At 43.5% G+C, this 21,348-nt stretch overlaps 2 protein-coding genes across 5 annotated transcripts in view; both read right to left on the reverse strand.

The window, feature by feature from the left end:
* C4H21orf91 (chromosome 4 C21orf91 homolog) overlaps window positions 1–495 on the reverse strand; it is a 41,053-nt gene extending 40,558 nt beyond the window's left edge. The window contains exon 1 of one of the 3 annotated variants that reach the window (XM_033943481.1): window positions 356–495. In XM_033943481.1, coding sequence (XP_033799372.1) covers window positions 356–450 — 95 coding nt within the window. In that variant the 5' untranslated portion in view covers window positions 451–495. Of the gene's footprint in view, window positions 1–31; window positions 205–355 lie in introns of those variants that run through there. The other 2 variants (XM_033943482.1, XM_033943483.1) reach the window with 2 other exon arrangements.
* Window positions 496–13,027: 12,532 nt separating this feature from the next.
* The window catches only part of CPOX (coproporphyrinogen oxidase), a 34,635-nt gene continuing 26,314 nt past the window's right edge, over window positions 13,028–21,348 (reverse strand). Inside the window, exons 6-7 of one of the 2 annotated variants that reach the window (XM_033943010.1) lie at window positions 16,938–17,042; window positions 13,028–13,474 (exon numbers count right to left, since the gene is read on the reverse strand). In XM_033943010.1, the coding sequence (XP_033798901.1) occupies window positions 13,387–13,474; window positions 16,938–17,042 (193 nt within the window). In that variant the 3' untranslated portion in view covers window positions 13,028–13,386. The remainder of the gene's footprint in view (window positions 13,475–16,937; window positions 17,043–21,348) is intronic. The other variant, XM_033943011.1, reaches the window with a different exon arrangement.

Raw genomic sequence — 21,348 nt, forward strand, 5'->3', positions numbered from 1 at the left:
TCAAGCCAAATGGAAGTACCAGAGAACGTACCCAAACAATCACAACCCCGCTTCACCTTCCGTGGCTCTCACGCTCCAATTTTTTGATCCACCGTTCCTGCTCTAGTCTCACACCACAGAGCGGAGCACTTTCCGGCCCCTCCCCCGTTCAGAGACCTTCCACTGCACCTTTGAAATGGGTGGAAATCAGGCAGAAGCGCAAGACCCCACGTTCGATCCTTCCGATCCCTTGATTTTTTTTAAATGTTTAAAACCGATTTATTGGTTGTGCTTTTTGTTTTACCTATTCTTTGGTCTACTTTTAATTCGCTATTTTTTTTAATTTCTCCCCTATTACTGGAGTGGTATCACTCACTCGATGGGTGTCATCGTGAACGTGGGGCGAACCATCTCCTCCTTGCATGTGTAGATATCGGGAGTGAGGAGGCAGAGATGGCAGTATTTATCCATAGCGGCCTGTAAGAGCACGAATGTTTTACGAAAATTCTCATGTGTTAGAACTCCAAATCACTCTGTTGTCGATATGTCCTGTTACTGTAACCCTTACAAGTGAAGGTATGCCCCTCTTTTGATTTGGTACAGTCCACCGGAAAGTCCAGGCGACTCCCCCTTGCGTCATTGACAGGGAGGGAATTCCCAGATAAGTGTGGAGGAGCTATCGCTTGTTGAAATGTTGCTGCAGATAGCTGATTTGCGGCGTTCCCGCCTGATATTTTTTAAACTACGTTTGGGGACTTGTGGGTTAATGGACTACTTTCTTGCAGAGTGTGCGGTTTTTCAGCCGACGTGTACTAGTCAACCAATGTGCGTTCCAAGCCTCAGTCTGGTGCTATAATAGCCTTTTCAAAGCGTTCCAACCCTTATTTTGGCGGTCCAATAGCTTCTCGCACAACTGCTTGTGAGGGCTGATGGCTTGAACTCAGATCCATTAAAAAAGAGAGAGTGTGTGTGTGTGTGTGGTTCCTTCATACATAGCTATGGGTTTAATTGTTGTTAGATATATATAATTTTTAAAGCAGAGTTTGGAAGTTGACAGGCTAGGCCTTTTGTAAAATACACTATTAAACTGAAAAGAGCTACCAAACATTTATGCTTGCAATGAAATTACATTTGAAAGGATACAGCCAGAGATTTTAAATGCACTCTTTTGCTAGATGTGAAAACAAACTAATACACACTAGATTACAGAATAGATGTTTGGTTGGTATTACAATCAACTAAATGATCAGTACTTAAATGTATTTTAAGCCCCATTTTACTACTGGATCATGCTGTCAGGTAGAAATGAATGATATTCATCTTGATATTTGTCCACTTAGTTGATCTTTACATGTTTGATTCTGAATAAAGTTCTATTTAAAGACTAGATTACTCAAGCATGGACTAAGGATATATTCACTTTAACAATACCCCTAAAAAGCAGTCTCCTGAGGAAACCTGTCATAATTTTCTCATTTAAACTTTAAAGGTCAGGCTCATGATGACTTTTTATAACACAAAGCGCACTTAGAAGGATTACTTAAACAATCCAGGGATGAATTGATCTTTAAACAGTTTTTTAACAAGTGACTTCAGCTCCTAAGTAAAAGATGAAGCTGCAGTCACGTAGCCATTCAAGGGTACATGTTGGCTACACACCCCTGTCAGTCGATCTGCATTACCTTCCCTTCTGTGCACAGTCTGGCATTTCTCCCTTTCCTTGCCACCCTTAGATCACCTCCAGCAGTGTGCCAGAAGGGGTGGGATGGGTCCAAGAGAAAGTTCCGGTGCAGGCTGCCTATAAGTGCCTGTAGGTGATTTTAAGGTGTGGGGGCTGGAAACAGGAGATGTAACCCCTTGTTAAAATTTTGTGGACCTAGATTTTCAACTCTTGGTAAGAAATGAGGTTACCTAGCTGCTGAGATCATCACTATGAATCTACAACTAATGTAGAGCTGAGACAGGAAGCAACAACTCTGCTGAAGAAGTGAATTGTTAAAAAAAAAAAAAAAAAAAAGACATGCAAAATACCAAGATATCAGAGATGTATGTTTCCCAAAGCTGCAGAAACGATGAGAGATGTTGATCTGCAGATATAGAGCAAATAGACCAAGAGCACCAAGCCATGAAAACAATAGACTGTTTATTCAAAGCAAGATAAAATACTGTACACTTCTCCCTCCATATTCACTGTGATAGTGGATTAACAGGCCCGCGAATACAGAAAAACTGCAAATAACTTGAGCAGATCATAAAACATTTTAATGGAGTCTGATTTCTTTTTTTAAAATCTGTATTGATTTTCAAAACTTATACAAAGTGCAACAAATATTCAATCAACAATATCAAGTTACAGCACTTGTATTCTTGCAAACAACTGAAACACATTAACCCAACCTATCCCCCCCCTTTCCCTCCCTCCCTACTTGGATGTGTGTAGAAATCTAAGAAAATCCAGAATTTAAAGATTCAATCATTTTGTTGCCTGACAAATGCCTCCAATGGACTCCAAATCTCTTTAAACCTCTTACTATTGCCAGATTGTTCTACAATCATCTTTTCATATCTATAGTACAGACCAAGGGCTCCTTTTACAAAGGTGCGCTAGCTTTTTTAACGCATACACCGGATTAGCGCGTGCTAGCTGAAAATCTACCGCCTGCTTAAAAGGAGGTGGTAGTGGCTAGCGCACGCGGCAATTTAGCGTGCGCTATTCCGTGCGCTAAGGCCCTAGCGTGCCTTTGTAAAAGGAGCCCAAAGTGTTTCCCACCAAAAAGAAAAGTTCAACCCATCCCAATTCTTCCAATTTCTAGTTATTAATTGCATGGCCACCCCCAACATAATAATAATAAGTCTATTTTTATGGGTATCAATTGGACTCTTAAGTTTCAACAATGCCCCAAATAAAACCACAACATAAGACAATGGAATAGAGACATCTAATACCATATTCATTTTGCCCAAAATGGAGTCTGATTTCTTATGCAACAGCTGAGATTTTAGGCAAATTTATAGCAGATAATAGTTGCTCCAAGGCAGAAGACTTGTATGTCAAGAAAATAGGTGGGAGAGGTAAGGATGGTGTCTCGCAATCTGTTTCAGATCCAGATGTTATGTATGTTAATTTCCATTATACACAGGGCCAAACAGGGATTTAAGCACCCACAATATAATTAAAAATAAATATATTTTTGTATTGACTGTTTGCAACTTTCTAAACCAAATAGTTGAATTCATACACTTTTGGAACTCAGCCTAGTAAAAGTTTGAAACTTATTAAAATTAGTCATAAATCTGTTGTTAGTCTAATTAAAAAAAGATCTCCCTAGATTCATAATCATTGACCCAATAATATCTCTTCTTTTTTCTACCTGGCTGGTTTCTTTGTGATGGGGAAGCAAAAGGGAAGTACCCGGCCTGGTCCTCCAATGGCTGGGAACTCAAGACGTTTAATCTAAACCACTATTGTAAGAATGCAGACGCATCAAGTGACGGAGGCAACGTCAACTTCAGGAGGGACGCCTAAGTTGAACTCAACGGCGAACCTTAGTTTTGGTGGGTCTCACTGAGCCCGAATCATGGGCAGGCTCCTCTTCAACCCAGAAGGGAAAGTCCTGCGGAGAAAGAGGTGGCACAGTCCTCCCAAGGGGAAAGGAAGGTGTCTAGCCATGGAGGAGCAGCAGGAGGGAAACAGACAGTTGAAGTGGATCCTGCTGGAGCCCTGATATCAGCACTGTGCATGGAGACTGGAGAGATTTCTTTCCTCTGGGAGAGAGAACATGCAGTTTGGAGAGATGGTAAAGCCTGCTATTGTCAATATGGACGAATTGTGGAGGGCTATCAAAATCATGGACTCCAATCTCAGAAAAGCAATGACAATGTTATGAAATGACTGTGGCTCTATCAATTCCCTGGTAAACACTCAAGGTAAAGTGCTACAAGAACAAGGTGAGAGTATAAAAACACAAGAAGAACATATTAATCAAATTAAGATCTTAAAAGTGAAACTTATTAAAGAGAGATCTTATAGTCAGAAAAAGTTAGAATTTATGAAACAAACAGGAAAAATAATTTGAGAATGTTACATTTTCCCAAATCTCCAATTGTGTCAGCAGTTGAAATAGTACAGAGATATTTGAAAGAGATTTTGTTAATTCCAACTGAGAACCTACCACCAATATTGAGAGCTCAATATATCTCTATAAGGAATAAATTAGCTAATTCTACTCCTACTGAAATTGTAGGAGTGAATGGTGGTGAGATGAATCTAACTAATTTTCTGGAAAATTCATTGGAAGTAATTACAGAGAGAACTACTCTCATAATGACGTTTGCCTTGGAATTTGATAGGGATTTAATTCTTCAGACTTATTTCAGACATGAATGAACAATTTCTTGGTTTACTAGTGCATTTGTTTCCTGATATATATCAAGTGACACAGAAAAGAAGAAAAGGACTTTTTGGCATATAGGCCATGAGTTCAAGCTTTAGGTGCATTTTTTATTTTGAAATCTCCTGCAAAATGTTAGGTATCACTAGGAGGAATTTTTTTTTCTTTTTTGAACCAAAGCAATTGTTGGACTTTATTGTGGCTAAAGAAGGGGGGGAGAGTAATGATAGGAATGACAGCTCTACCCACAGTTTAAAACGAACCAGCTGCTGACTTTGTCCTCTTAGTTATATTTTAATTCTTTCAATAATTTTTCCTTTCTTGGGTCCTATAAGTTGTGGACTAAATAATTAATATTATTTCTTAAAATTGGTGAATTTTGTCACCACATAATTTTCTGGGGATTATTATTTTTCAATCTGTATTCAAGAATTGTCTTTATTTGAAAATTGATTAAAAAAAGATCCGAGTATATTTGTTGACTCTCTTTCTGTATTTAAGGGCCTCTTCTATCAAACTGCGCTAGCAGTTTGTAGTGTGGTGAGCTGCACTGAATGGCCGTGCTGTTCCCAACACTCATAGAGTTCTTATGAACATCAGGAGCAGTGCGGGCCATTCAGCGTGGCTCTCTGCGCTAAAAACTGCTAGCACAGTTTGATAGAAGAGGCCTTAAGTGGACTCACAAGTTAAAGATTAATACTTTGCTCAAAATTAATGGTAAAACCTGGGTGGTATTCAGAGGGGGCACAGTGTTATTCTCAGAGTGGATTAACATGCTGAATAAAGGTGATGGTCACAAGATCTAAAAGAATGAGGCAGTCAAAGGGTGAAAGGCCTACTAATTGGATTTAGATCTCATTAGATAATATTCTAGAAGGTATGCTTTGGCAGGGTCCCATCATTAGGCAAAAACAAGCAGTTGTGTAATGCAGCAGCTTCTGGGGGCCAGTAAAAAGCAGCTACAGTCAAAGCAAATAGGTCCTGATAGCTACAAACTTTAAAAAAAAAAATTGACTAATTTAACTGAATGGAATAATCTTCCCGAGTATATTAAATGGCAACAGAATATACAAAACTTCGAAAAACTGTTGAAGTGGTATATTTTCTGCCAGATGAAATATAAGGTCTGAGACTGTTAATTAATGAAAAGGCAAAAATGATAATAAGGTGCTAGTCGCCTGTGCATTTTATGGTTGTATTTTTGTTTTGTATGGTTGGAGTATTGTTGATGATGTATGTATTTTTGATGTTATGTTATCATTTTGTATGCAAGTTTGTAACCCGCCCTGGGTAAGGGTGGGATATAAATAAATAAACAAATTGCAAGAAAAGTGGGCAATTTTCAAATAATCCATACTGAATAAAATGACGTTTGAAAATTGCCCTTATTTGTACATACATAAGAATAGCCTTACTGGGTCAGACCAATGGTCCATCAAGCTCAGTAGCCTGTTCTCATGGTGGCCAATCCAGGTCACTAGTATCTGGCCAAAACCTAAGGAGTAGCAATATTCCATGCTACCGATCCAGGGCAAGCAGTGGCTTCCCCCATGTATTTCTCAATAATAGACTATGGAATTTTCCTCCAGGAACTTGTCCAAACCTTTCTTAAAACCAGCTACGCTATCCACTCTTACCACAACCTCTTGCAATGCATTCCAGAGCTTAACTATTCTGAGTGAAAAATTTTTTCCTCCTATTGGTTTTAAAAGTATTTTCCTGTAACTTCATCGAGTGTTCCCTAGTCTTTGTAATTTTTGACAGGATGAAAAATCAATCCACTTGTACCCATTCTACTCCACTCAGAATTTTGTAGACTTCAATCATATCTTCCCTCAGATCTTTTCCAAGCTGGAGTCCTAATCGTTTTAGTCTTTCTTCATATGAGAGGCATTCCATCCCCTTTATCATCTTGTTCGCTGATCTTTGAACCTTTTCTAAAACCACTATATCTTTCTTGAGATAAGGACACTAGAATTGAACGCAATACACCATGAAGCGCTACAGGGGCATTATAACATTCTTAGACTTGTTAACCATCCCTTTTTAAATAATTCCTAGTATCCTGTTTGCTTTTTTAGCCGTTGCCACACATTGGGCAGAAGGTTTCATCGCATTATCTACGATGATACCCAGATAATTTTTTTCAGCACTAACCCCCAAGGTGAACCCTAGCATCCGCTAACTGTGATTCAGGTTATTCTTCCCAAATACATCACTTTGCATTTGTCCATATTAAATTTCATCTGCCATTTGGACGCCCAGCCTTCCAATTTCCTAAGGTCCGCCTGCAATATTTCACAATCCACATGCGTTTTAACAACTTTGAACAATTTAGTGTCATCTGCAAATTTAATCATCTCACTTGTCGTTCCAATTTCCAAATCATTTATAAATAAGTTAAATAGCACCGGTCCCAGTACATACATACGAAACAAAATTTAATGTTTTAGAACATGATGTAGTGGGGTGTGGGGCAGACTAAAGACCTGAAATTTAATGAGGGGTTCAAAAGGCTGAAGATTCACCTTGGACATCTAATACTGTTGCACTGGCCCTGGGCTTTGGCTTCAGGACTGCTGTTGCTGCCGCAATGAGCCCGTAACTATGATATGGAGGATTTATTAAACAGGAAAAGTACTGCTTCTGACCAAGTTAGAAGGAAAAGGACAAAGAAGGAACTACTGAGCTGAAGAGAAAAAAAATAATAGAATAGTGTACAAAACATCTGTAAGATTTATAATGTCATATCTTTATTCATAAGAATCTTAATACAGCCATGTGCTTAGAATAAATAGCTATATAAAAATAATTTTTTAAAATTCAATTTTGATATAGCAAATCTGTACAATCTAATAACAGATTGAAAAGATAATATTTCTATTTAAATTACTTTTGAAATATTCTAAACAGGAATTATTCTTGGTAGCAAAATATATTTATTGATGTGCCTTCAACGTTTTGTCTTAATTTTTACTATAAAACATCCACAGCATGGTTAAAAGCAAGATACACCACAAATCTCTTACATCATTTCTTGGTTTAAGGGGATGAGATTGGATACTGCTTTTTTGTGGTTGCAATTAAAGCAGAATACATATAATATACAGGTACTTATTTTGTACCTGGGCAATAGAGGGTTAAGTGACTTGCCCAGAATCACAAGGCGCTGCAGGAGGAATTGAATCCAGTTCCCCTGGTTCTCTGCACTAACTGTAAGGCTACTCCTCTATTGGATGAAAAGGCATGCTGAGACCCACATTTAGGGATGTGGCTTGTGTGTATCAAAAAGTTTAGAGTAGTTCAGAATACGGTTGTTCGTCTTATTTTTGGTTTAAAAAAATGGGAGCATATTACTCCATTCTATCAAAAGCTTCGTTGGCTACCATTGGAATCCATAGTCTTATTTAAGTTCTCATGTATCTGCTACAAAGCAGTGTTTGACATGCTACCCCTCATTTTATCCTGGGTTAAATTAATAAGAGCTCTCGAAGAGTACACTTGTTTGCATATCCCTCAATAAAATCCTGTCATTACAAAAGGTTCCTTGACAGAACCTTTTCTTTTCAGGCGGCCACACTGAATACATGGCTTGCCAAAATTGCGTTACAAGCTTCCTCTTATCTTGATTTTAGAAAACAGATAAAAACTCAATTATTCAATAGACTGGCAACCTTACTTACTTAATAACTTTTATCTCATTTAAAATTGTTTGTATCTTCCCACTATAAGCTTTTAACTTTGTCAAAATTTTTGATGATTTCAATTTTAAATATCTATTTGTACTGTATGTATAATGATTGATTGATGTGAACCGCCTAGAACTCCCGGGTATGGCGGTATATAAAAATAAACTATTATTGTTATTATTATATTTTCACCCATAACGCGCAGAAACTGCCAAGTGATATAATCCCCCCCCCAAAAAAAAATAAAAACCCCCAAAACAAAACCTCCCACAACCAACCATCTTCATATGCCCACAAATATATCAAGTGTAATATATAAGTGAACATCTACAGAGGACTTTCCTCCTCTCCCCCACTTCCCCACAGACCACTACTCCTGCTTATTCCTGAAGAAATTTCACCAGCCCTCTCCCACGCTGCAGGTATCCTCGTTGACCTGCTGGATCGGGTTCAGCATTGTCTATATCCTGTAAAGCTTTCCACTTGCCCTAAGGACTCAACTACATTTCTGAGGCTTGCATAGTTTTCCCACCGTCCTCTGCAATCCAGACACAACTTGGGTGGCATCAGCAGATCTTTCCTCCAGCGTGCTCCACCTCTGTCATACAACTTCCTGTGTCTGCAACAGAGGAAAGAACCTTTATGCTGCCCAAGCTGCCTGTCTGGATTGCTGCTAGATCGGAAAAAAGGAACAAAGTAAAGAGAACTACAGTACAGGGAGATATATATATAAACCCCTACCGTGCCTTGATAAAAGGACTCCTAAGCCTTTGAGCTTTGTACAGTTATTGGATGCATAACCAAAATCAGTAGGATATTCATTCATAGTTTCCATCATTTCAAGAGGCCACTAAATGGGCCGATGTTGCTGAGGTCTATCTGCAAAGATATAAAGTTATCCCTATATCTTTATTCAGATATTCAACTCTCTTATGAATATAAGCCAGACGGCTGAACATATGGTCTTAACTTTATTTAATTCATTTTCTATCCTGTCTTCCCCAAAGAGCTTAGAACGGGTTACAGTAAAGTCCTGGTTAATTGAACATCGGTTTCGATGCTCCAGATTAACTGACTGGCGGTTCACTAGGCTCCACCCACTCTCTTCCTCAAGGTACCTCTTTCTCTGCCTATTTATCCCTGAACATCAGCTGCCTCACTCCACCTCCTTGATCTCAGACCTCCCCCTGGTAATTTGACAAAATTAGCTTCTTCCATCATGGAGTTTACCTTTAGAAGCTCTAGTGGTCCCTTTTGCTCCTGCCTGCATAGGTTTCATTTTGAAATGACTGCCAGAGTTTGCAGCAGCCATTTTCAAAAAAGAGTCTGTACGGGCATTAGCAAAAGCCAACGCTCCTGTTCTTAACTAACCGTAGGACTACTAGGGTTTCTAATGGTAGACTGGGGACAGGGGAGAAGGAACAGCTACCTTTAGTCAGGTAGCCAAATAGAGGCAATTTGAAAGGAGGGGCAAAGTTTCTGAGTATGGCTGTCAGGTGGATGCAGTGGGTCTTGTATTATCCAGCAACCTGTCAGTCCCAATTAAATCATATAATCGAGACTCTACTGTACAGACAAGTTATTTTTACAGTCCTTTTATATGGATAAATTTAATTGTACAGCAGCTGAATATTGCAGTTATACAGATACGGCCATATTCTATAACGGCACCCTAATCACAGCCACTGAGTGACGCTTAAATTCGGGATCTGCAGCAAAGTTAAATTTTTTTTTAATTGGCATGTTAATCAACCATGTCACTTTTCAGCCAATAAAAAAATATAAAAATTAAGCAATTCAAGAGTTCAGACACTTAGTAACACCTAAGTGGAGGCGCCATCCAACGCTTAGGGACACCTATGTTAAAAAACAGGCATGGTTATGGGCAGAGAACAGGCATGGTTGACTTCAGTGCTGTTAGGCGTCCGACATAGGTGCCGTCAAATTAGGCAAGTGAAAAGCAGGCCTGACGGAGGGACACCTATGTCTAGGATGCCTAAGTCTGCCGTGATTATTCTATAAATGGCACCATTTTTTTGATTGACAACCATGCTCCAAATAGCAACATTTACAGAATCTGGGTCCATAATGCACAGAACATCCTGAACTGTTTAGGCAAATTTTGGCTATACTGTATATCGACTCATCTGACAAACTCCCCCCTCCCCCCTTTTGCAAAACTGTACCTCAGTTTTTAGCACTAGTCGCGGCGGTAACAGCTTCAATGTGCTACGGTTTTGTAAAAGGGGTTTGCTTGGTGGCCCAGTATTAAAAAAAAACAAACCAACCTCCATTTACACAGTCAGCACTGGCTGACCACACAGGTGCTTTTCAATTTCGATTACAATATTTAGTAATAAAACCAAATTCTTCCCACTTACATTGTGTACTTTGAAATTCTACTGGCCAAGCAACAGTGGCGTACCAAGGGGGGGGGGCAGTCCGCCCCGGCCCGGTCCCTATCGCGCTCCCTCCCTCCTTACTTAAGGTGACCAGCGAGATGACCGAGCAGCAAACCTCCCTCCAGTAGCGTCGGCAGCCGCAGCACACTAAACAGGCTGCTTCGCGGCTTTCTCCTGCCGGTGAGTCCTTCTGCTGCGTCACTGATGACGTCATCAGTGACGCTTCACCGGCTGGAGAAAGCCGCGAAGCAGCCTGTTTAGTGTGCTGTGGCTGCCGACGTTACTGGAGGGAGGTTTGCTGCTCGGTCATGTCGTTGGGAGGGTCAGAAGGGTTCACTTGGGGGGAGAGATAGGAGGGTCAGCAGGGGTTCGTCTGGGAGGCGGGAGAAGCGGTCTGCCTCGGTGCTCCAAGGCCTGGCGCCATTACCTTCTTCGGGCAGCAGCAGCGTTTACAGTTCGTTGCCGTTGCCAGCTTCAGGCCTTGCTCTCTGGCAGGTCCTGCCTACTTCCTGTTTTCATGAAGACAGGACCCGACAGAGAGGAAGGCCTGAAGCCAGCAACAGCAGTGAATTGTGAATGCTGCTGCTGCTGCCCGATGAAGTTCAGGACACCAGGCCTTGGATGACAAGAGGAAAGGGAGCAGAGGGGGAGAGAATTGGGGAGAGTGTTGCTGTACCCAACTGGAGGGAATAGGAAGATGAGGGAGGGAATGAAAGGAGATGCCAGGGCTTGGAGGGAAGAAGAGATGCCAGGGCATGGAGGGAAGGAGGAAGGTATGCCAGACCAAGGGAAAAGGAAGGGGGAAAGGAAGGAGGAGATGTCAGAGCATGGAGGGGGAGGTAGAGATGAAAGAAAAGGAATGGAGAGAGATGCCGGGATTCAGGGAAGGGATGATGCTAGACCGTGGGGTGGGAAGAAAAGAAAGGAGAAGAGAGAGATGCCAGAGCATAGGGGAGGGGGTGGTGACAGAGAGAGAAAATCAGAGAGGTGACAGAGTTGAAATCAATCATGGACAAAGAAGAGAAGGGGCACGGGATAGTTTATGGAAGGAGCATAGAAAGAGGGAAGATGCCATATGGAAGAGAGAGAGAGAGGGTGGGCACTGGATGGAAAGAGCACAGAGGGCAGTGAATGGAAGGGGCGAGATAGAGGGTGAACAGTAGATGGAAGGGGTAGAGAGAGGGAAACAGACACCGAATGGAAGTGTGCGGGAGGGGAGGGACAGCTGCTGAATGGAAGTGTGAGGGAAAGGGGGAGCAGATGCTGGAAGGAAGTGGGGAGGAGAGAGAAAAAAGGGCACATGCAGGATTGAGGGAAGAGGATAGAGTTAGTTGCTGGAAGGGGTGAGGGAAAGAGGTGGCAAGCTATAGGTAGACACAGTGAAAGAGGGAAATTGAGGACTGAATAGTAAAAAAGAATTTAGACAGAGGCAGAAAACAAATTGAGAAGGAAGACCAGGGAAGAACAGGAGGAAGGGAGCAGAGAGAGAGATGCCAGAGCAGGGGGGAAGGAGAGGAGACAGATACCAGACCAATGGGGGGTGAAAGGAGAGAAGGAAGGGGGACACATACAGTTTCTGGAAGGGGCATAGAAGGAGAGCAGATGCCATATAGGGACAGAGAGATGGCAGACAGTGGATGGAAGAGAGTAACAAGAAGATGAGGAAAGCAGAAACCAGAGAAGACAAAGGTAGAAAAAAATTTTCTATTTATTTATTGCTTTAGGAGACATGTGTCACTGTTTCTGTGGTGTTGCATTGTATGCAGAGCCCAGCTTCTTGCTGGTTTAATTTAACCTTTGTCTATGTATTTCTATTTTCCCCCCTTTTACAAAACTGTGGAGCGTTTTTTAGCACCAGCCGTGGTGCTATGAGCGTCAGAGCTGTTACCTCCGTGGCTAAAATCTACACTACAGTTTTATAAAAGGGGAGGGGTTAGTTTGTGATGACATTCCATACTAGGCGAAGGTGTTTTCTGTGTTCGAAGGACATGGTTTTCTGTTAGGATTGACGGTGTAGGATTGATCTGTACTAGTCTGGCTTGTTTAGTTTTACAATGGGTGTATTGCTGTTGTACTGCTCACTGCAGTATGTAAGATGCTGCCTTTTCCTAGGTACTCATGTGTGATGTGTGGCTTGTCACTAAAAATCATGTTTTTCGTACAGATTGGGGGGGGGGGGTTTCCAAAAAAATGATGGGCCCCGGGTTTCACACATGCTAGGTACGCCACTGCCAAGCAATTCTTCACAGGTTTCAATGCCTTATATGGGATATAAACTAAGAATGATTCTGAAATTGTAAATGCACCAGCTTTGGAGGTCTGACCCAATGTGAACTGTCAATAAACAGATATCTCAAACTAATTAAAGGGCACCCTAACCTGCAAAGAATCAATTTGCACATGCAAAACAAATGGCATATAGCACAGAAATAATATGTCATCAAAACTGTTCTACACAGTAATATTGATCTTAGAATGAAAAGAAAAAAACAAGCCATTGGAACGGGGCGTCATTCAGTGATACCTGCTCTTAAGTTTCCTAAAACCAGAGAACTTTCAGTATTGATTCACATTGTTTAGAAGATTTATTTATTTTTAAAAAAGGAAAATCCCTGATTTCTAGTTGTCACATTATACATGGAGATCTCACCTGAAATAATAAAATTATTTTCTTGATTATTCATGAATCAGTCCCTAAATACAAAACACACCAGTCATGGGCAGTGATAGCCTGATTAGTGGATCCGGTAAATGAAGAGGTCAGCCTTCAATAAAATTCAGAGTCCCAACACCACTGAAAAAGGGTACATTCACAGCTTGGGGCAAACTTGCAAGGTACATATAGTTGGCTCACAGAAGAAAGGACCTTGCATGGACATCGAGCAGCAAGGTTCAAAATTTCCAAGGTGCTTTGGTTGTAGCACATCAATGCACCCAGTCCTTGGGGTGCCGTAGGACTTCCAGGATCTCTGCTTCCTTGGAATTTCTTGACGGTGTGTGCATATACTCCCACCTGAACAAAGAGAATATTGATCACTACTACATACAGTTTGGAATTACTTGTATGAAGTGAACTTAACACTTGCTTAACCAAAATTTGTTTACGCCTATGCGCAAGGCATCTAATGGCAGCCCTGTTGGTAGGAGGCAGACCAGGCATTAAGGCCTGGAATCTCTAAACGGCGCTTTTCAGTGGCTGCCAATTGCGTGTCAATCATGCAATGATGCCATTTAAAGAATCAGACCTTTGGGAAAGGCAGGAATGTAGACCAGGGTTATCAGGGTGCTTACTTTTGACATGAATCACACCTACGTAAGTGCTTTACAGTGCCTAACACTACTTCTGGCATTAAGCCACGTCTACAATGGCATTAAGTGGTACTCAACCCAGTCATCAGGTACCACCTGGCCAGTTGGGGTTTCAAAGTCTCTGTCAGCCACATTCATTGTGGATATCCTGAAAACCCGACTGGCCAGGTGGTCCCTGAGGACTCAGTTGAATACCACTGCCATAAAGCACTTACCTAGGTGTGATTCCAGCGGCATTTTTTAGGTGCCTTGAAAATCATTTTAAAAGGTGTTTTAAACAGCGTTTTTCACTTAACATAGGCACTGGTACAGTACCTACTGGCGTCGTTTATAGAATATGGGACTAAGGCAGGGGTAGGGAACTCTGGTCCTCGAGAGCCTTAGTCCAGTCGGGTTTTCAGGATTTCCCCAATGAATATGCATGAGATCTATGTGCATGCACTGCTTTCAATGCATATTCATTGGGGAAATCCTGAAAACCCGACTGGAATACAGCTCTCGAGGACCGGAGTTCCCTATCCCTAGACTAAGGGAATAGTTTTAAAACAACATATTCATAAAGCGTATGTGAATACTTGTTTTCTGTCTTTCCTGAATTTTCAAAGTGATTGTACGCACATACTTCCAATTAGCACATACATTTCCTGGGATAATTTTCACACATTTATACTTGCACTTCAGTATGCACAAAGTTTCTGGGTTAATTTAAGAACATAAGAATTGCTGCTGCTGCTGGGTCAGACCAGCGGTCCATCATGCCCAGCACTCCGCTCACGCAGGGAGTATTTGTGATATCTATTTGCAACATATGACCCCAAAGGGTAGGAGTTTTATTATGAATATACCCCATGACTTTGGGTGGATTTCTTTTCTTTTTTTTCCTTACTCAATTCCTGATACTCTGTGATGCCTGGTTTTTGTATTGATCTAGGGTGGGATGGGATCATTGTCTTTCTATTAATTCAGAGGGTATAAGAACCCACTGGCCTCTGATCTTGTTATTTTTTGGAGTTTTACAATTGGTGAGGTTTAGAGAACAAGGAAATTGGAATGATGGGTGAGGTGATTAAATTTACAGATTAAATTAAACTGTTCAAAGTTGTTAAAACACTTGCAGACTGTGAAAAATTACAGGCAGACCTTAGGACTAGGCATCTAAATGGCAGATGGAATTTAATCTGAACAAAATCAAGTGATGCACATTGGGAAGAATAATCCAAATCATAATTACCAGGTGCTAGGGACCACCTTAGGGGTCAGTGCCCAGGACAAAGATCTAGGTATCATTGCAAACAATACACTGAACCCTTCTGTCTAATGTATGGTGGCAGCCAAAAAAGCAAACAAGATGCTAGGAACTATTAGAAAAGGTCGCCATATCTCAAAAAAGATATAGCAGAATTAGAAAAGGTTCAAAGAAGATCGACTAAGATGATAGAGGGGATGGAACTCCTTTCATATGAGGAAACACTAAAGAGGTTAGGGATCTTCAGCCCAGAAAAGAGACAGCTGAGAGGAGATATGATTGAAGTCTATAAAATCTTGAATGGTATAAAAAAGGTACAAGTGAATCGATTTTTTACTCCATCAAAAGTTACAAAAAGACTAGGGGACATTCAATGAAGTTACAGGGAAATACTTTTAAAACCATTAGGAGGAAATATTTTTTCACTCAAAGAATAGTTAAGCTCTGGAACACGTTACCAGAGGATGTGATAACAGCTGGGGCACGGGCAGTGTGTCTGGGAGGGAATGCATGGATGGGAGAACATCGCAGGGGAGGAGACATAGGCATCCTGGGACTGTCTGCCAAGTCTCTTCCCTGAAGAAGCCCTTTCTGGAAACGTCAATCGCTCCTCCTAAACTTACTTGCTCCACTTCATCACTGACGCTGAAACCGTGGATTGAAGACAAAGTTTTATTTTATTTTTCTTTCCAGCTTATGATTTATCTTTAATCTTATCTATTGTTTTGCCTTTTGTCTTTGTTTTGTTCTATTTCTATCATTTAAATTTCTCCAGAATTCTACTGTTCAACGGCTCCCCCTTCTGCTTCTATTCCTTTCTCTCCTCTCTTCTCTATTACCCTCCAGGTACTTTAGTTAGATTGTGAGCCTTCGGGACAGTAAGGGAATTTTTCAAGTACCTTTCTTATTTCTAATCTTAATGTATATTTTCTGTAAACCGCTTAGAACCTAACGGATGTAGCGGTATATAAGAAATAAATTACATTACATTACATTAACGTAGAGTTTAAAAAGGGTTTCCACATGTTCCTGGAGGAAATTTCTGTATATAGGATAAAAGGCCATCACACATATGGTAATTGATTTAGTTTAAGTAATTTTTTTTATAGCTTATTTATTCATTTATTTAGCCCGTCCTCCCAAAGGAGTCCAGAATGGGTTACAAGAGAACGTTCACAGTATACTTTGTTTGGAAGTCAGGTCTGTATTTTTGTAAGTGACCATGGAAATGTATGAGCGATTGCTCATGTGCTCCGCTTAGAGGGAACATAGGTTGTGAGGAAACAGAGGGCTGTGAGCAAGTAAATACTAGCGTCAACTCCTGCAGGTATGGGTGAAATTTCTGTCTCAGTGCAACTCTTTAGCCTGGACACACGGAAAAGCTGCACTGCAAAGGCAGTCTACGCGCATATCTGGTCTTTAATCAGCACTGGAAAACTGGTACATTCTGTACAGTGGAACTTCTCTTTCTCTCTCTCTGATTAATATTTCACTGCAGTGAATTATTGGTGGAAAATTAGATTTTTTTTTTCATTAGTGCAGCCAAGAGAACTGATCCTTTAGTGTTAGACTCCCAGTTTTGCAAGTGGAAGCCATGAGACTGAAATATTAAAGTGTAACATTGCAGGATAGGACTGACAAAGAGGTCTTGAACCACAGCGTAAGGGATTTTGAAAGCTGGTATCCAGCAATTTGACCCTGCATTTCCATCAGCTTCTCAGGGAGCACTGATCTGAGACATCTTCCAAAAGCAGCCCACTTCCAAATTCTCCAATGTTCATTTTAAACTGTTGTTTGGGGGGTCAGGAAATTTTGAATAAAGTTGTTATGACCAGGACATCTTTACACTCAAGAGAGTTCATATCATTCACTTCAACCAGATACGTATTAGTTTCAGTGTCGGGCAACAGTAAATTCTTACCTAGCAGTCAAGGGAAGGGACATGAGAATGCTCTCAATCCTCGAGCCTGGTGTTGCAAGGCCAAACTTTGTGCCTCTGTCATATACCAAATTGAACTCCACATATCTGTGAAGAAAAGAGGAGAAATAATACCCACATTGTCTTACGGAATTAACTTCCTTGTTGGCAGCTGTGTGGTAGGCCACAATCTAACTTTCATGCCAACCATTCCTCATGAGACTTCAAGCATTCAGCCTTCCTCTAATTGTAAGTGTGTGATCACTCGTAATGCTGTGGGGTAGTAAGAAATAATTATTTGCCCCATAATAACCTAAAGAACTGAAACCAAAATGGTAAAATTATGGTCATACCTGTTAATTTTCTTTCCTTTAGAAGCAGCAGATGAATCCAGAGACTAGTGGGTATAGCTCACATCGACCAGCAGGTGGAGATAGAGAACTGATTAACAGTTGGCCTTAAAGCCTGGTGTTCTTTCTGTTGATTCAGTTATGCACTTTGCCCAAGCATCCCGAAAGGAGAATGAGCAGCCACAAACTCCATTCCAGTAAAAAATGTGTCTTTCTCTTCTGAATCCCATTGATATTTTCTCGTTTGACGTTTCTTGTGTTTGTTGTTGTTTTTTTTTTTTTTTTCAGACATGAAATAATACACTTACCAACCATAGCCCCGGCTAACCTAATGACCTAAACACCCTACACACAGCCCGTGCACTTGGGGAGGGGCTCTGGATTCATCTGCTGCTTCTAAAGGAAAGAAAATTAACAGGTATGACCATAATTTTACCTTCCATAGCAAAGCAGCAGATGAATCCAGAGACTAGTGGGATGTAGCAAAGCAAACTCAAACTGGGTGGGACGCCAATGCCGCCTCTGCCAGCACTGCCGCGCCAAAACTCGCCTCTGAACGGGCTGCTACATCTAACCGATAATGCTTTGAAAAAGTATTCCCTGACGACCAAGTGGCCGCCCGGCAAATCTCCTCTAATGACATCCCCCCGGACTCCGCCCAAGATGTAGCCAAAGCCCGAGTGGAATGAGCATGAAGGTGCTCCGGTACCTTCTTCCCTGACAACACATATGCCGAAGCAATAGCGTCCTTGACCCAACGCACAATGGACGCTTTAGACGCCGCCATCCCTTTGTTTTTACCCGCGAACGCGACAAAGAGATGGTCCGACCGGCGAAAAGCATTCGTCACCTCCAAATAATGGAGAAGCATACGGCGGACATCCAGGAGCCGTACCGACAAAAAACGCTTCCCCCAATCCTCCTTCCTGAAGGATGGCAGAAACAGACTCTGGTTCACATGAAAGGACGAAATAACCTTAGGCAGGAAGGACGGTACCGTACGCACCGTCACCCCAGCCTCCGAGAAACGCAAAAAGGGTTCCCTGCAAGAAAACGCTTGCAGCTCTGATACTCGCCTTGCTGAAGCCATCGCCACCAAAAAAAACTGTTTTTAGTGTGACATCTTTCAAAGTGGCCGCTGATAGGGGCTCAAAAGGTGCCCCCTGCAATTTCCCAAGGACGAGTTTAAGGTTCCAAGTTGGACAAATTCGCTGAACCGGCGGCCGGATATGTTGAACCCCCTTGAGGAAACGTACCACGTCCGGCTGTGATGCGAGAGCCGAGCGAGCCACCCGGCCCCTGTAACAGGCAATGGCCGATACCTGGACCTTTAAAGAGTTATATGCTAACCCTTTCTCTACGCCCTCCTGCAGGAACGCCAGAATAGCCGGCAGAGAAGCATGGAAAGGCGCAATTCCGTGTCTTCCGCACCATGCCTCAAAGATCCTCCAGACCCTCGCATAGGAGGCTGACGTTGAAATCCTCTTAGCCTTAAGCAGGGTGGAAATCACCCGTTCTGAATAACCCTTCTTTTTCAGCCGTGACCTTTCAATAGCCAGGCCGTAAGACCAAAGCGGCCCGGATCTTCCATTAATATTGGACCCTGAGTTAGCAAGTCCGGAGTTACCTGGAACGCTACCTGCTCGCCTACCGACAGCAGCATCAGATCCGCGTACCATGGCCGCCGTGGCCAATCCGGAGCCACCAGGATTACTCTGCCTCGAAAGCGAGCGATGCGTTGCAACACCCGCCCTATCATGGGCCACGGCGGGAATACATACAGAAGGGAATTCGGAGGCCACGGGAGAGCTAACGCGTCCACCCCTTCCGATCCCTGTTCCTTGCGTCTGCTGAAGAACCGAGGCACCTTCGCATTGCGGGAAGAGGCCATGAGATCCATCTCTGGCAACCCCCATCGACGGACTAGCAGGCTGAACGCTCGAGCCGACAACTCCCATTCTCCCGGATCGAGAAGAGTTCTGCTGAGGAAGTCCGCTTGCACGTTTTCGTGCCCTGCAATGTGGGCCGCCGACAGAAGCGGAATCTGCCCCTCTGCCCACCGAAACAAAAGTCTTGCCTCTTCGGCTAACTGCGGGCTCCGGGTACCCCCCTGACGATTGACATACGCGACCACCGTGACACTGTCCGAAAAGATCCTGGTCGGTCTGTCTTGAACCAGGGTCTGAAAAGCCCGCAGCGCCAACCGGATCGCTCTTAATTCCAGTAAGTTTATGGGCCATTGAGCTTCCAGGGAAGACCACCTTCCCTGCACCGACGTGTGCATGCACTGGGCTCCCCAACCCTGCAGGCTGGCATCCGTTGTAACCACCACCCAATCCGGTGTGGCCAACGGCATGCCCCTCCAAAGATGCCCGTCCTGGAGCCACCAGCGCATGCTTTGAGCCGCACGAGGACTCCACTGGAGACGCACATTGTAGTTCAGAGAAGCTGGAGACCAGCGAGAGAGCAGAGACTGCTGTAAGGGTCTCATGTGGCTCCGGGCCCAGGGAACCACCTCCAGAGTCGCCACCATGGAGCCCAGCACCTGCACATAATCCCAAACTCGAGGTCTGGGCGACCCGAGAAGGAGGCGAATTTGCGCCTGCAATTTCTCCCCCCGATCTCGGGGTAGAAACACCTTCCCCAGAGCCGTATCGAACCGCACCCCCAGATGCACCAAAGACTGCGATGGGGACAAAACACTCTTGGGAAAGTTGACAATCCACCCCAACGACTGAAGGAGAGAGATCACTCTTTGCGTCACCGACAAACTCTCCTGCCGGGACGAGGCGCGGATCAACCAATCGTCCAAGTAAGGGTGTACCCGAATCCCTTCCTTGCGGAGAAAAGCGGCTACCACCACCATGACTTTGGAAAACGTGCGGGGAGCCGTCGCCAGGCCAAAGGGCATTGCCCGAAACTGAAAATGTTGGCCCAGAATCGCAAACCGCAGATACCGCTGGTGCGGAGGCCATATCGGAATATGGAGGTACGCCTCCTTGAGATCGAGAGACGTGAGGAACTCTCCTGGTCTTACCGCCGCAATAACTGAGCGCACCGTTTCCATTCGGAAATGGCGCACACTGAGGAATCTGTTGACCCCTTTGAGATCCAGCACTGGTCTGAAGGACCCCCCCTTCTTTGGTACAATGAAGTATAGGGAATAGATCCCGCGGCCTACCTCCTCCGGGGGCACCGGTACCACCGCCCCCAGATCGAGCAGCCCCTGAAGAGTCCTGCGGACCTCGGATCCCTTGGCCCTGCCACGGCACGGGGACACCAAGAAAGAATCTACGACGGGAGCGGCGAACTCTAATTTGTACCCTTCGTGAACAATGTCCAATACCCATTGGTCGGACGTAACAGTGGCCCACTCCGCCCGGAATGCCGAAAGCCGACCCCCTAAGGGAAGGGCGGAGGGAGCCAAGCCCCCGTCATTGTGGAGGGCGACTGGCTGGGGTACGGGCTGACTGCCCTGCAGAGGGTCTCGCCGCCCGAAAGGAACTTCTCTGCTGAAACCGAGGTCTCGAAGCAGAGAACGGGCCAGATGCAGACCTGGAAAAAGGTTTACCAGCCCTGGCCCGCCTAACATCCCGGAAACGCGGTCTAGACGACGCGGCCCTTACCGGGGGTCTAGCCCTGTCCTCCGGTAAACGCTGCGTTTTGGTATCCCCAAAATCTTTTACCAGTTTATCCAACTCCGCTCCAAACAATAAACCCCCTCTAAACGGGAGCCTCACCAGCCGGAGCTTGGACGCTGCATCGGCCGCCCAATGACGGAGCCACAAGGACCTGCGGGAAACCACAGACAGAGACATCTGTTTCGCCGACGCCCGAACAATATCATACAAGGAGTCCGCCAAATAAGCCAAGCCGGACTCCAAATTAGCCAGTTCCGAAGGGATAGTACCTCCAGACTCCAGCAATAAATCGGTCATCCCTTGTGACCACTGCAGACACGCCCGCGCCGCGTAAGAACTGCAGATTGCGGCCTGTAAGGTAACTGCAGCCACTTCAAAGTTCATCTTTAGGGACGCTTCAATCTTTCTATCCTGTGCATCTTT

The sequence above is a fragment of the Geotrypetes seraphini genome, chromosome 4, assembly GCF_902459505.1.
Source record: "Geotrypetes seraphini chromosome 4, aGeoSer1.1, whole genome shotgun sequence".
Lineage (NCBI taxonomy): Eukaryota > Metazoa > Chordata > Amphibia > Gymnophiona > Dermophiidae > Geotrypetes > Geotrypetes seraphini.